At 33.3% G+C, this 13915-nt stretch overlaps 2 protein-coding genes across 4 annotated transcripts in view; both read right to left on the bottom strand.

The window, feature by feature from the left end:
• The window catches only part of LOC133190328 (uncharacterized), a 292684-nt gene that overhangs the window by 47532 nt on the left and 231237 nt on the right, over positions 1–13915 (bottom strand). The window lies entirely within an intron of this gene.
• LOC133190325 (core histone macro-H2A.1-like) lies at positions 6598–13839 on the bottom strand. Of its 3 annotated transcripts, none has more exons than XM_061325881.1 (8): positions 13495–13839; positions 12895–13001; positions 12205–12432; positions 11619–11708; positions 11170–11260; positions 10957–11046; positions 9036–9210; positions 6598–8554 (listed from the first exon to the last, which is right to left on the bottom strand). In XM_061325881.1, exons 1-8 carry the CDS (start codon positions 13661–13663, stop codon positions 8392–8394), a joined length of 1113 nt encoding a protein of 370 aa, XP_061181865.1. In that variant the 5' UTR covers positions 13664–13839; the 3' UTR covers positions 6598–8391. The 3 variants fall into 3 exon arrangements, with proteins under 3 accessions (XP_061181865.1, XP_061181862.1, XP_061181866.1); XM_061325878.1 differs by lacking the exon at positions 9036–9210 and adding an exon at positions 9476–9656 and having other exon boundaries at positions 13495–13815; XM_061325882.1 differs by lacking the exon at positions 6598–8554 and adding an exon at positions 9476–9656 and having other exon boundaries at positions 9038–9210; positions 13495–13821.

Raw genomic sequence — 13915 nt, 5'->3', positions numbered from 1 at the left:
ACATATACATGTATATAATGATATGCCAAATAGAAATAAATATTACAGGGAACAGGATACTTTTAAATAATATTGGAATTGTGGTGATGCTGCAACTGGAGGCCAGAAAAAAATACAGGAATTACCTGTCTTTTATACAGAACACTTGGTCTTTAATTTATTTATAAAGAGTCAGGAATCCTCAGAGACGAGTCAAAGTCAATTTGTTTTAATCAGTAAAGAAAATTTAAAAATGATTTTAGTTTCAATTTAGAATCAAGTTTCCTTTTTTTCTTTAATTTGAGCTAGTCCATGGGCACACGGGGGTGTGTATGCCCCCCCCCCCCTTTCCATTTTTTTTATTATAAAATATTAAAAAATATATATATATATTCTGAGACCAAAACACACAAGTTTTTTAAAATAAATTTTTAAAATATATTTCATTAAAATTCATTTCATTTAACAATAACTGAAATCATATTTCTCTCCGAGATATTTTTTTTTAAAATCACGTTTGTTTGGCATGCGTGCAACAAGTGTGCTAATCAACAAATTTGGAACCAAAATAATTAAAGAATTATGTTCTTACCACATGCTTTCTGTATTGCAGTCCTTTCTTTCGATGAATATAATAGTTAACACTCCATTAAAAAAATGTTGACAGAATCTAGATCTATCGACAATCTTCTGACAATGCAATGCACATCTTCCTTCCTTTCAATCTATTGAAAATTTGGCGCTCGCGTAACTGCTTAACTAATCAGTAATGATGTTATAAATCAGCTACCAGAAGCGTCCAATCAAACGACGTTTTCTAAAAACGATTGAGGTTGCGATTCAAATCATACCCGTAATATTAATTGGCCGCCAAAGTATTCTTGTTTGGGGTACCTTGATAAAAAATGGTATATAAATAGGCCTAGTTAATCGTGGACAGGTACTATTAAATAAAGTTTTGTTTTTTTAATTATATTTATACCAACGTTTCTACAAACTTTAAAAAAATCTTTGAATAAAAAGGGTGTGAAAAATTATTGATACGAATTGCCTCGCCACCCGCTAAAAAGATGGCGGCCTTTTTGTTTTTCGGTGGGCGATAGAAGTTTGTAAACTTGAGAATTTACAATATAGACTGCATTGGAGGTTATATTTTAAATGTACACCATCCAAACAACATCCACAGAAAGACCAGCACTGTTACGCCTGCATTCATCATCTCATAACACGAGTAAGTTTTCATCTGTTTTATACATGTTACAGTCGGGGGATGGATATCGTGTGCACAACCAGCAAGGTTGTTGTTTCATATGTTCTTAAATTAATTATATTTTTATGGCCCTATTTATTGTTTGGTTTCTTCGAATTTCAAAATGAGATTGGCAAGGCATTTGCTTTTTTCTCAAGAATGAAACAAGAGGGAGATAAAATACGATTTAAAATTATGTATACAGTGTTGTTAGTTGACAGAGTTTGACACAATCCGTGTCCTCACAGATTACTTAGTAAGCAAAAAGTACCGATATTATGTGGAAATATTTTTATAAAGTATTTAAACTTAATTTTTTTTTAAATTATCTAGCTTATTGAATTCAGGGAAAACGATTGTGTTTCTATTTATACATCAAAATTATTCACAAAACTTGAAACTTAAGTGATCACAGGCATACTAGACGTATAGATTACCTACTTTGAAACTATGCAGATAGTTGCTGAATGTTTTGTTTATTTTTGTTTTGTTTTTTGTCAATGTCTATTCATTTAAAATATAACTTTCACTAAGAGCGTACAATTTTTACAGGTCTAACAAAGAAACAACTAGAACTGAAATATCCCAAAAGACTGAAGAATCAGCGGCAAGAATCAGTTATGTTTATCAGTAAAGGAGAATTGACAGGAGTATGATTCTTATGGAACCAAGTTGTTTTGGATCTTCTCATGCAAGCACACAATTTGAAACTGACATCATAGACAAGACTAATATGATATCTTTTCAGATGATCGGCAACATGTTTATTAACCTCACAATTTTTATTTTCTACTTTAAGATGTTACCTTATAAAAAAAATAAATATATATGTTGTAAATTTTAGAACCATTTATGCCCATGAACAAAAATGTTGCAATAGGCATGGAGGCTTTTTTTAAATTATAAGTTTTAGGGATCAAATATTTTTTTTTTTTTTGTAACATACTGGACTGTGAGTGATGGTTATCATTACTTGAAAACATTGATGATTCATGTATTTCTTAGATGGACATGAGAAAATACAATTCATGTTAATGTGTATGTACCACAATTGTATACATCTTTTGCATTTTAAGATGTAAATTTACGTAAATTCCCTGATTTGCAACTTATTACTGATAGTCTGTAATGATGTTAAAAAAATCCAACAAGCTTTTCTGTCTATTTAGTCTTTCCATTTCAACATTGAACAGTATTGTAATACATGTATTGTTAAGCAATTACCAATGGAGAACACTCAGTTAATTAAAATTGTACTTAAAATTCAATATCAATAAATTTGAATCATTATCGAATTTAAATTGTATTGAGTCATGAATAATCATGAATAATCATGAAACGTGTTGCTGTGTAATGTTGAAGATTTTCGAATTTCATAAAGGTTCATCATTGTTCATGAAGTATAAATTTTTTTCAGTATGAATGTGTTCATGAATTATATTCATGAACTACTTTTATGAAACTATTATGAATCTTTTATGAGCATTCATGAACAATGATGAACAACTCATAAAAGTTCTTTAAGTCATGAATATCATCTCGCAGGGGATGGACAGACAGACACACACACAAGGGTAAAACAGTATACCCCCCTCCTTCGGAGCGGGGGCATAATGAAGAAATGTAAAGTTTGCTCTTGCACATGACCTTAAGGTGCTAGTATATATCAGTGCATCTTGACTCAAGGTTATGTTGTTAAAGACAAGTTCACTGTTGAAAGAGAAAAGGAAACCTTCTAAACTCTAACTGTTGAACTTTTGATTGGAGCTTAAAATCTGTCAAAAACTCTAACCTTTTGATTGGAATGGATTTCAACTTAAGTAATGTTGCTCATAATTTAATGGTGCATGTATGATGATCTTAACTCAAGCTTGCATCAAAGTCATGTCACTAGACAATGAGATACTGAATTTTTTAGACCAAATCTGGGACCTTTTTATATTTTTTAGCTCACCTGAGCTGAAAGCTCAAGTGAGCTTTTCTGATCACATTTTGTCCGGCGTCCGTCTGTCTGTAAACTTTTCACATTTTCGACTTCTTCTCAAGAACCACTGGGCCAGTTTCAACCAAACTTGCCACAAAGTATCCTTGGGTAAAGGGGATTCAAGTTTGTTCAAATGAAGGGCCATGCCCTCTTTCAAGGGGAGATAATTAGGAATTAGTGAAAAAATAATGGCAACATTTAAAAATCTTCTTCTCAAAAACCATAGGGCCAGGAAAGATGAAACTCATGTGGAAGCATCCTCAGGTAGTGTACATTCAAGTTTGTTCAAATCATGACCCCCGGGGGTAGGGCGGGGCCACAATGGAGGATCAAAGTTTTACATAGAAATATATAGGAAAAATCTTTAAAAATCTTCTTCTCAAGAACAGCAAAGTCATGATGAGTCATATTTATATGGAAGCATCTTCACGTAGTGTAGATTCAAATTTGTTAAAGTCATGACCCCCAGGGGTAGGGCGGGGCCACAATGGAAGATCAAAGTTTTACATAGAAATATATAGGAAAAATCTTTAAAAATCTTCTTCTCAAGAACAGCAAAGTCATGATGAGTCATATTTATATGGAAGCATCTTCAGGTAGTGTAGATTCAAAATTGTTAAAATCATGACCCCAGGGGGTAGGGCAGGGCCACAATGGAGGATCAAAGTTTTACATAGAAATATATAGGAAAAATCTTTAAAAATCTTCTTCTCAAGAACAACAAAGTCATTATGAGTCATATTTATATGGAAGCATCCTCAGGTAGTGTAGATTCAAGTTTGTTCAAATTATGACCCCCGGGGGTAGGGCGGGGCCACAATGGAGGATCAAAGTTTTACATAGAAATATATATATAGTGAAAATCTTTAAAAATCTTCTTCTCAAGAACAGCAAAGTCATGATGAGTTATATTTATATGGAAGCATCCTCAGGTAGTGTAGATTCAAATTTGTTCAAACCATGACCCCCAGGGGTAGGGCGGGCCACAATGGAAGATCAAAGTTTTACATAGAAATATATAGGAAAAATCTTTAAAAATCTTCTTCTCAAGAACAGCAAAGTCATGATGAGTCATATTTATATGGAAGCATCCTCAGGTAGTGTAGATTTAAATTTGTTCAAATCATAACCACCGGGGGTAGGGCGGGGCCACAATGGAGGATCAAAGTTTTACATAGAAATATATAGAAAAATCTTTAAAAATCTTCTTCTCAAGAACAGCAAAGTCATGATGAGTCATATTTATATGGAAGCATCTTCACGTAGTGTAGATTCAAATTTGTTAAAGTCATGACCCCCAGGGGTAGGGCGGGGCCACAATGGAAGATCAAAGTTTTACATAGAAATATATAGGAAAAATCTTTAAAAATCTTCTTCTCAAGAACAGCAAAGTCATGATGAGTCATATTTATATGGAAGCATCTTCAGGTAGTGTAGATTCAAAATTGTTAAAATCATGACCCCAGAAGGTAGGGCAGGGCCACAATGGAGGATCAAAGTTTTACATAGAAATATATAGGAAAAATCTTCTTCTCAAGAACAACAAAGTCATTATGAGTCATATTTATATGGAAGCATCCTCAGGTAGTGTAGATTCAAGTTTGTTCAAATTATGACCCCCGGGGGTAGGGCGGGGCCACAATGGAGGATCAAAGTTTTATATAGAAATATATATATAGGAAAAATCTTTAAAAATCTTCTTCTCAAGAACGGCAAAGCCATGATGAGTCATATTTATATGGAAGCGTCCTCAGGTAGTGTAGATTCAAATTTGTTCAAATCATGACCACCGTGGGTGGGGCAGGGCCGCAATGGACTATCAAAGTTGTACATAGAAATATATAGGAAAAATCTTCTTCTCAGGAACAGCAAAGCCCAGATTGTTCATATTTATATGGAAACATCCACAGGTAGTGTAGACTCAAATTTATTCAAATCATGACCCCCGGGGTAGGGCGGTGCCACAATGGAGGATCAAAGTTTTTACATAGAAATGTATAGGAAAAATTTTAAAAATCTTCTTCTCAGGAACAGCAAAGCCCTGATTGATCATATTTATGTGGAAGCATCCTCAGGTAGTGTAGATTCTATTTTGTTCAAATCATGACCCCCGTGGGTAGGATGGGGCCACAATGGAGGATCAAAGTATTAAATAGAAATATATAGGAAAATATCTTCTTCTGAAGAACTGCAAACCATGATTAGTCATTTTGATATGGAAGCATCCTCAGGTAGTGTAGATTCAATTTTGTTCAAATGATGACCCCCAGGGGTTGGATGGGGCCCATTGGGGGATCCAAAGTTTTACATAAGAACATATAGAAAAAATATTTCTTCTCAAGAACAGGAAAGCTATGTTTAGTCATATTGATATGGAAACATCCTCAGGTAGTGTAGATTCAAGTTCAAACGATGACCCCTGGGATAGGAAGGAGCCACAATGGAGGATCAAATTTTTACAAAGGAATATATGGGAAAATTTTTTTAAAAAATCTTCTCAAGTACAATAAAGCCATTTGTTATATTGACATGGAAGCATCATCAGGTAGTTTAAAATTCAACCCCCCCTCCCCCCCCCACCCACCCCCAGGTAATCTCTGATTTGTGCTTTTGCCTAGCCAATGTGCTCAGGTGAGCGATGTGGCCCATGGGCCTCTTGTTTGCAGATGAGCTAGGTGTTCAGTTTGACCTTGAGACATATACGGTTGATCTTCTGAATTTCAAATACCATGGATATGTCAAAGTAATCTGGAAGTCCCAACCACATATTCTTTAAGTATTTTAATTTTTACCCTTGATATCTTGAATCCTCAGTTATATAGATTTTTCTTGGTCCCATTGAGTTCAAGATATTGAGATGACTGTATCTCAAAAGTTTACATTACTAGGCAATTTTTAGCTTTTGAAATTGTATCAATGGCCATAACTGCTACCTTTATTTTTAATGGGCTGCAACTTAAAAAAGATTGTTGCTTGCGACCTAAATGACCTTGACTCAAGGTCATATTTTAGAGTTAAGTTACTGGGCATTAATACTTTTCCCAGACAGGGAATAATAAAAAAAAGCTAACATTTAATGGTTCTTTACCAATCTAAACACCGATAGTAATTGGACATTAATATACTGTAGACATACATGTACATGCACTTTTTTTCCCATGTACGATTAATTTATGGTCAATTTTTCTGCGGAATTTTATCACAGAGTACTTAAAATTTATTAAGGACATATTAAACGACAATCTAAGAAATCTGTGTAATTTTCTACTTGCTGATTGAACAAAAATTGTGATTCCGCAGAATGACCCCGTAGAAAAAAAGCACGCTTACAGTGGTTATAAAATTCCTCATTTAACTTTTAAATCAACCAACAACAATACAAAGATTTGATTTGGAATCTACTCATTTATTCACTACAGTGAAAAAGGATATTACTAGTGCAATATAATGTGGTTTTACTTTCATTTCCATACAACTTTCAACATTTAATAAATCAATATATATTAACACAGTGAAAACATAACCATGAAAATGATTACCATTAAAACTGTCAAGTACAGATATCTTTATACATAAAACCACAAAACATTACTCTAAAGATGTATTAAAATGTGACTCATACTTGGTCTAAATGGTCATTACACTACATCAAAAAACAAATGCTTTATGAACATGACACAAACAGGTAATAAGTTTAGAGATGTTGTATGCCAGCATGGAGGTTAATTTAACCCAACATCTTTTAAAGTATTAAAACTGTTATAAACAAACTTTCTATAAAACATTGCCAACCACCATCACAGAAAGATTAAAACTTAATAAATAACTTTCTAAACAAAATGATCATATCACAAACTTTAAAATGTGGCACCTATTAAGACTATGATTTATAAATATTAACAAGAGAAGAACAATTCTACATGGTTTCACAAACCAACCCACCTTAGATAACTTGCAATATTAACTTTTAAGTTTAACATTAACCAGAATAAATAAAAATAAAACTTTTATTACAGTCTTCAGGAATCTTAATACATGAACCTATTTTATTTTCCACAAATACATGCATGGCATAGTAGAAAGTTAATGAATTCTCACTTTCTAAACTTTCATACAATTTGAGAGTGCTGCCTTTCTTTGTTGATGTTTATACAAGTAGTATTTTCTCTCATAAAACAATACACATTTCATGTACATGAAAATGAATTTTAAATACCTGTGCAAAGAAACGTCATGAAAATTTAAGATTTTAATATTTTCTTTCAAAGCACAATCATAATTGTTTCTGATTTTGATTCAATTTGTGTATATCTAATTAATGTGCAAATAAAATCAATGAGGCCTTAAGTTTGCATTCTTTGTACCACTTTTACATTGAAATTTATTAACTAAGTTTATCTACGCCCTTCAAAGATAATCATGCTTATTTTTTTTGAAAAGTACACATAATTTGATCAAAATAGACACCTACGCATAAATAAAATCAGAAGTTTCAGTCAACATGATTAATTTTTTTCATAATAAGATTGAAGTTTTTCTTAGGTATAAAAAAAATTTTAAAAAATGAAAAAGAACAATTTATCAAAGTACAAAAACATCAATTTCACTGATAGCATAATTCAGTATTGTAAATTATAGATGGTGTTGGAGCATGCAAGTATCAAAAATTTCCAATAAAATTCAATTTAAATTTCCTCAGTTCTGTAATAAAAAAATGTTTATACAATAATTACACAATAACAATATGCTCAGGAATTTCCCTCCCTGGCATCAATGCTATTATGGAGAAAATGATTTTTTTTTTTTTAAGTTACCTCTTGTGCATATACAGTTTTGCCAGGATTTCAAGAATCATATATATTTAAATGTATGTGTATGTACATGAAAAAAAAACCCAGTCTGTATGATGATAAAAACTACTCACTCTTAACAAAATTTTTAACAAGTTTTACGTACATTTACTGGTACATGTAAAATTAAATCTCTAGGCATGCACCATTCACAACGTAATGAAAATTCATTCAAGAAATTTCAATGCTATACTATAGATCAACAAGGAAAAAGTTAACAGCGCACTGAAAAAAGGGTACAACACCAAATATAAATCTCTTCAGTTTTTAACACACACAACTATATCATAATTACTCCATAGATAGACATACTCCTGCTGTTTCCAAGTCTAGGAGTCGAGCTTCCCGAGCTCACTCGTATACACAGCTACACTTTCCGAGTCGTACAAAACAAAGTAGACCTGTTTGAGTGAACTCGTCATACAGGTAACGAAGTAATTACTAATTGATCTTAGGATGATTTGAGCTGCCGTCTGCTTAGGAAATCCAGCACTAAAAAAAAAGAATACAAATTAAAATGTCTTGTAGCTGTTAATCTGTTGACTTCACTTTTGACAGAAAAAAATTCCTTCAATTTAGTTTTAAATGAAAATATGTGTATAATCAACTTGATTGAACTGCATCAGAATTTACAGATTAAATGAAAAATCCCTCTGATTTTGTTAACTTTGAACAAACATCAAAATACATGTTCATGGATACTGTTTACAAGTAAGAATATATAGAATAATTCCTCATCCTGTACCTTTCAAGAAGCTGGCAATGATTGCATGCATATTCTAAATATAAAGTTCTAGAAACACCTAGCCATTACAAGTACTTATACATGTGAAGAAAATCAAGGCCCCATGACCAATAGCTTTAGGCTTTTATAATCTGCCTTTTTTGCTATGCTACATGTAGAACAAGACATGGCATTTTATAATTTCTATGCACTTAGAGTACATGCATTTCTTTCACTTGTGTATCTTACCGTCCACTGCCTATGGATGGGAAAGCAATGCTGGACAAATTCTTTTCCTCAGCAAGCATTAAACAACTCTTAACAGTTTTATCTAACAGTTGCATAGCATCATTTGTTTTCCAAGTTGGGCCATGACAGTGAATTACAAATTTGGCAGGGAAATTGTGACCTGGACATATGGCAGCTATATAAATACAACAAAAAAGTTGAAAAAAACCCAGAGGCCACAGTTATTAAGCAGTACATCTGTGTCCAAAATACAGTTAAAATTCTCGTGGAAAATCAGAAGAAAATTTCCAAATTTTTCATTTATACTTTTATGGATCCAGTTAAAGTATGTACCCAAAAGAATTATTTGTAAAATATTTCTTCTCATTCCACAAATTTTGAACTGTACTGTAGGACACGAGAAACCCTGAAGCATGCAATGAAGTGCTGTCCTAACTTACTTTCCACTGCCTATAGAAGGAATGGCTATAGATTTAAGATTTTTCTCATCTGCTAGTTTCAGAACATTCTTTACAGCTTTCTCCAAAAGTTGTTGTGAGTTGCCAGTCCCACCACTCCATGTTGGGCTGTTAACATGGATTACAAACTTGGCAGGAAAGTTATGACCAGGGCAGATTGCAGCTGCAAATAAGGCTAAATTTGTAATTTCATGCAAAATTAAAATGCTGATTTCTTCTGAGTTGTGAGCCCCTCTTCACCTGAAATTTGCCATAAAAATTAATGTACCATCTTGCATGCTTCTTGGTTTGAATCAAAATCATTTTAAACTCAGTCTCATGCAATTACAAGTACCTTGGCCTTCACAATTCAAAACACCATATAGAGGTATAGTATTAATACAATTCTAAGATATCAATGGAACACATACAAGGGATGCATTAGTAAATTTTGTAGAATTTTGTATTGTATTTTATTCATTGATGTGAGTTCGATATAAAATGCTGTACTTTTTAATGTAATGATCTCAATATTGACTATCACCTATGACATTATTTGAAAAGGAGACTTAAACTACATTTCTAGCATTTCCTTTAAAAAAAATGTTCATTTGCTGCCAGGTACAGTATATACACAGTTGCAGATGGATTGCATTCTACAGTGCAATCTAAAAATAATTTTTTCCATGTTTGATATTTGTTCTTACTGCTCAATGTTATGTATTTTACATGTGTTTTTATAAAGATGTAAAAATTTCTAATGTTTCTGACCAGATACCTATTCAAAATTTTCCAAGTATTCATAGGATAAATGTTAAACTTTTGAACAAAAATTTGGAATGAACGCTTTCATAAATTTCAATTCAATTTATTGTTTTTTTTTTCTTTAAATACCAATTGGTCATTTAATATATAAAGAGAAACCAACATTGAGAAAATTTCATTCATTTCTGATATAAGCGAAACTGAAAACTATTGGCAGCTTCTAGTACCACATAGAGTATTACAATGTCCTGGTAAATATCAATACTTGAATGTTAAATAAACATAGGCCAGCAAGAAATGATCTGCGATTAGGGTTTCCTTGCAGACTCTGTTATCCCTTTTACCCACGACTTCCTAAAAAAATATATCTGTATCCAATCCAGACTCTACTGTTTCATGATTTTTTTCAAAATAGAAAGTTGAATGAAATGTTTAAATTTAGACACAATAACATATAATATACATTGTGGTGAGTAAAGTCTGTGTATCAGAAAACCTACAATACAGTTATACATTCATTTCTAAGAAAATCTGAGAGACCTAACTTATTTTATTTTAGCTGGAAACCCAAAGCACATATATTTTTTTCTGGCCTTACTGCATCATTTCAAGTTAACAACTGGAAGGATTTTTTTACACACTTTATTTACAGTTAAAAACTTAAAACAGAACAAGGAAAATTTTAAAATGTATACGTTTTAAACATGAAAAAAAGTTACCTCCTGCTGTGTCCAGATTTCCATGAGCTTTGCTTAAATCATCAATTTCTTTTCTAAACTCTTTACCACCTGCTTTTTCTAAAGCTTGTCCTGAAAATTGAAACACAAATTCAACTTAAGTCACCACTCTGCATACCCCAACAAACTGTGATACTAATTGGTATGACATGTTTAGAAATGACTTGTTATCTAGAAATGTTAACACATACATACCTACTTCACCACCCATGTAAAAGTTACTACTAGTGGGATGCACGATACTGTCAGCAGTTATTTTGACCAAATCTCCCTGAATAACTGTCATCTAAAATGTAAAACATCATTTTAAAATATGCAGAAACATACAAAAGTACTTTTAATTAATACTTTTATGAAAAAATGTTAACAAATTTTTTGGAAAAAGTCTTGACTAATTTTAGCTGTGAAAATGGCTGATGCAATTAACAATTGTTCTGACAGGCCTGCATTTGAGTCTGAACACACAAACATTCTTACTGACAACCATTCATGCAATAATATAAACTGCACACATGGCATTGCAACCATACAAGTGGAATTTAAATAAATTGTAAATTTAGTTCAATTTTCATAACAGACATGATTCAGCAAAATCAGGCAATGAGTACCCCTATCTTACACTGACATGAACTTTTTATTCAGACCTTTTGTCCTAAAAAGAGTTTCTTTTCCGACAATATTGTGAATCCTCCACCAGACGTGGCAGCCACTGCATCAGCTGAAGGTTTGAATCCCTAAATCAACAAAAAACATTACACTACAGGTACACACAATTCTTTCTGATAGGTTTTATGTGATGTGTGGGCTCTTCTTCTCAGTGCAGTGTAGTATGTAATACATTTTTTCTATTTCAGTAAAACTTGTCAAATCCAGATGTGTATTCTGAAATCTTGTCTAAAACAATGAAAATTTGTAGTCCAATTCATAAGTTCAGTTGTTTAAAATGTTGTCTTATCAAGCAAATTTTCATGGAACTAGTGATGTCCTTTTAGACATTTTAGCTATACTTTCGAAGCTTGAGACATATCCTATATATCTGATCACTTTTGGTTCACGTCTGCTTTCAATAACTTGATTTATTATTAACATTCTACAACTTTAATTTTGTTGCATTAAGTTTATTATGAAGACAACTGCCTTGTGCCCAAAATGAAAGACCCACCACTGTAACTTACTTATTAATTAAGAATCTTATGATATATAAGATTGAAATAGATTCAGGTGTCCTACCTTTGGTGGTTTAATGGCCTTCATTTTCGCGGCTTTTCCCCCTTTGGTGGGGGATGGTGGTGGTGATGCTGCAGGAATCACCTTGGGTTTTTTAGGAGCACTGGGGCCAGCTTGGGTAGCTGGAGTGACAGGGGGTTTAATCTGAATTCCTCCCCTCTTTCTATGGAGAAGCTCATGATGTATCCATGGCAACACTCCTCCCGAAGCAATAGTAACATGCTTCAAAAGCTAAGGATATAAAAAGTGACAAATAAACTACATTGTATCCTGTATTTGTAAATATCAAATATTTCAGTTAGTACTTCTAAATGGGGGATAGCATTCAAGGATGGGTCAAGGATTCAAAGTCGGGGGGGGGGGGGGGGGGGTCCAGCTGTGAAGACAGGAGCAAGGGTCTGGACTGTCTTGATGCCCTTAATGGATCAGGATGAAGCCCAGGTTGGGGCCCATGAGACAAAGCCTTTTGAAGCTCCTGGATTCTGGAGATTTTGTAGGGCAAAAATAGTCTTCTAAGAAGTCATTTTCACTTTAACTTGTCATACTCTGAACAAAAAAGCTTATACAGGCCATGGCTGCTGCTTTATCCAATTAATATGTATTTTTAGAATTTTACACATATCACACAAAAAGAAAAATATGTTCAAATCAAGGCCTCTGAAACCTGCAAGAATCCTTTTTGCAATCCCTTACCTGCTTTAATTCTTCATCATTAGCCACAGCTAGAAGTATGTGTCTAGGAGTCACTCTTCCCTTCTTATTGTCTCTTGCTGCATTGCCAGCCAATTCCAGTATTTCAGCTATAGGACCAAAAAAAAAAATTAATGAATCTTACCTATTTATTGACAAGAACATGCAATTTCTTTGAGTTATATTAATGACAGGTAAAATTACATTTTATTGAGGAAATCCACTTAATATGGACCCTCCCATTCCTCTTCCATTATTAATTTTATAGAAAGGAGGATTGATCATCCCAAACCTGAACATTTCGAAAGAATTTAAACCCTAATTACTGCTTTGAAAATACATATAATACAACCTTTAAATAAATCATGATTAAGCATAATCAAAAACTTAATTTGTAGGTTCTAGTTAATTTTAAGTTTAAAAAAAGTTTGGAAGATCCGCGCCTGTACTTGATGCTGCTAAACTGCATCTACGTGATGGGCGTATGCAAAATCCAGACATTCTGTATTCAATCAATGACACTGCAAGGGTCCAGACCACAAACCCTAAACTATATTTAGTTCAATTCCCAGTTATCGTAAGCACGATGTGCATTCACAGTACCCGTTAGATATTCGATGACAGCTGCCATGTACACAGGAGCACCTGCTCCGATACGGAAATGATGGGTCATCCCTTTCAAGTACCGTCGCATTCTAGCCACGGGGAAAAGCACACCGGCTTTTGCAGATTTTGACGTAGGCTTCTTCTTCTTTGCACCTCTGGCTGACATTTTGACTATTTTGATGTTGTCAGCAAAATTAAAGCGACCAATGGGCAACGCAAATGTTTTGTTGACTCTAAATACTAACAAGTATCGGCATATCAACACGACAACAGGAAGTTCGGAATAACCGGCGGCGTGCCTATTTCACGCCCCCTTTTTTAAGTAAAGAGTTTTGTCGCCCTCTCATCTGCAGCAAAATCCTTTGCATCAATGAATTGTAAAAAAAAATTTATATAACAAACGTTAAGGAAGCTCGAA

The sequence above is a fragment of the Saccostrea echinata genome, unplaced genomic scaffold, assembly GCF_033153115.1.
Source record: "Saccostrea echinata isolate AGI-Se365-2 ecotype Australia unplaced genomic scaffold, CSIRO_AGI_Sech_v1 ptg000022l, whole genome shotgun sequence".
Taxonomy (NCBI): Eukaryota; Metazoa; Mollusca; class Bivalvia; order Ostreida; family Ostreidae; genus Saccostrea; species Saccostrea echinata.
Note: the sequence above shows the minus strand (reverse complement) of the source record. Positions and strands in the feature narration are given on the sequence as shown.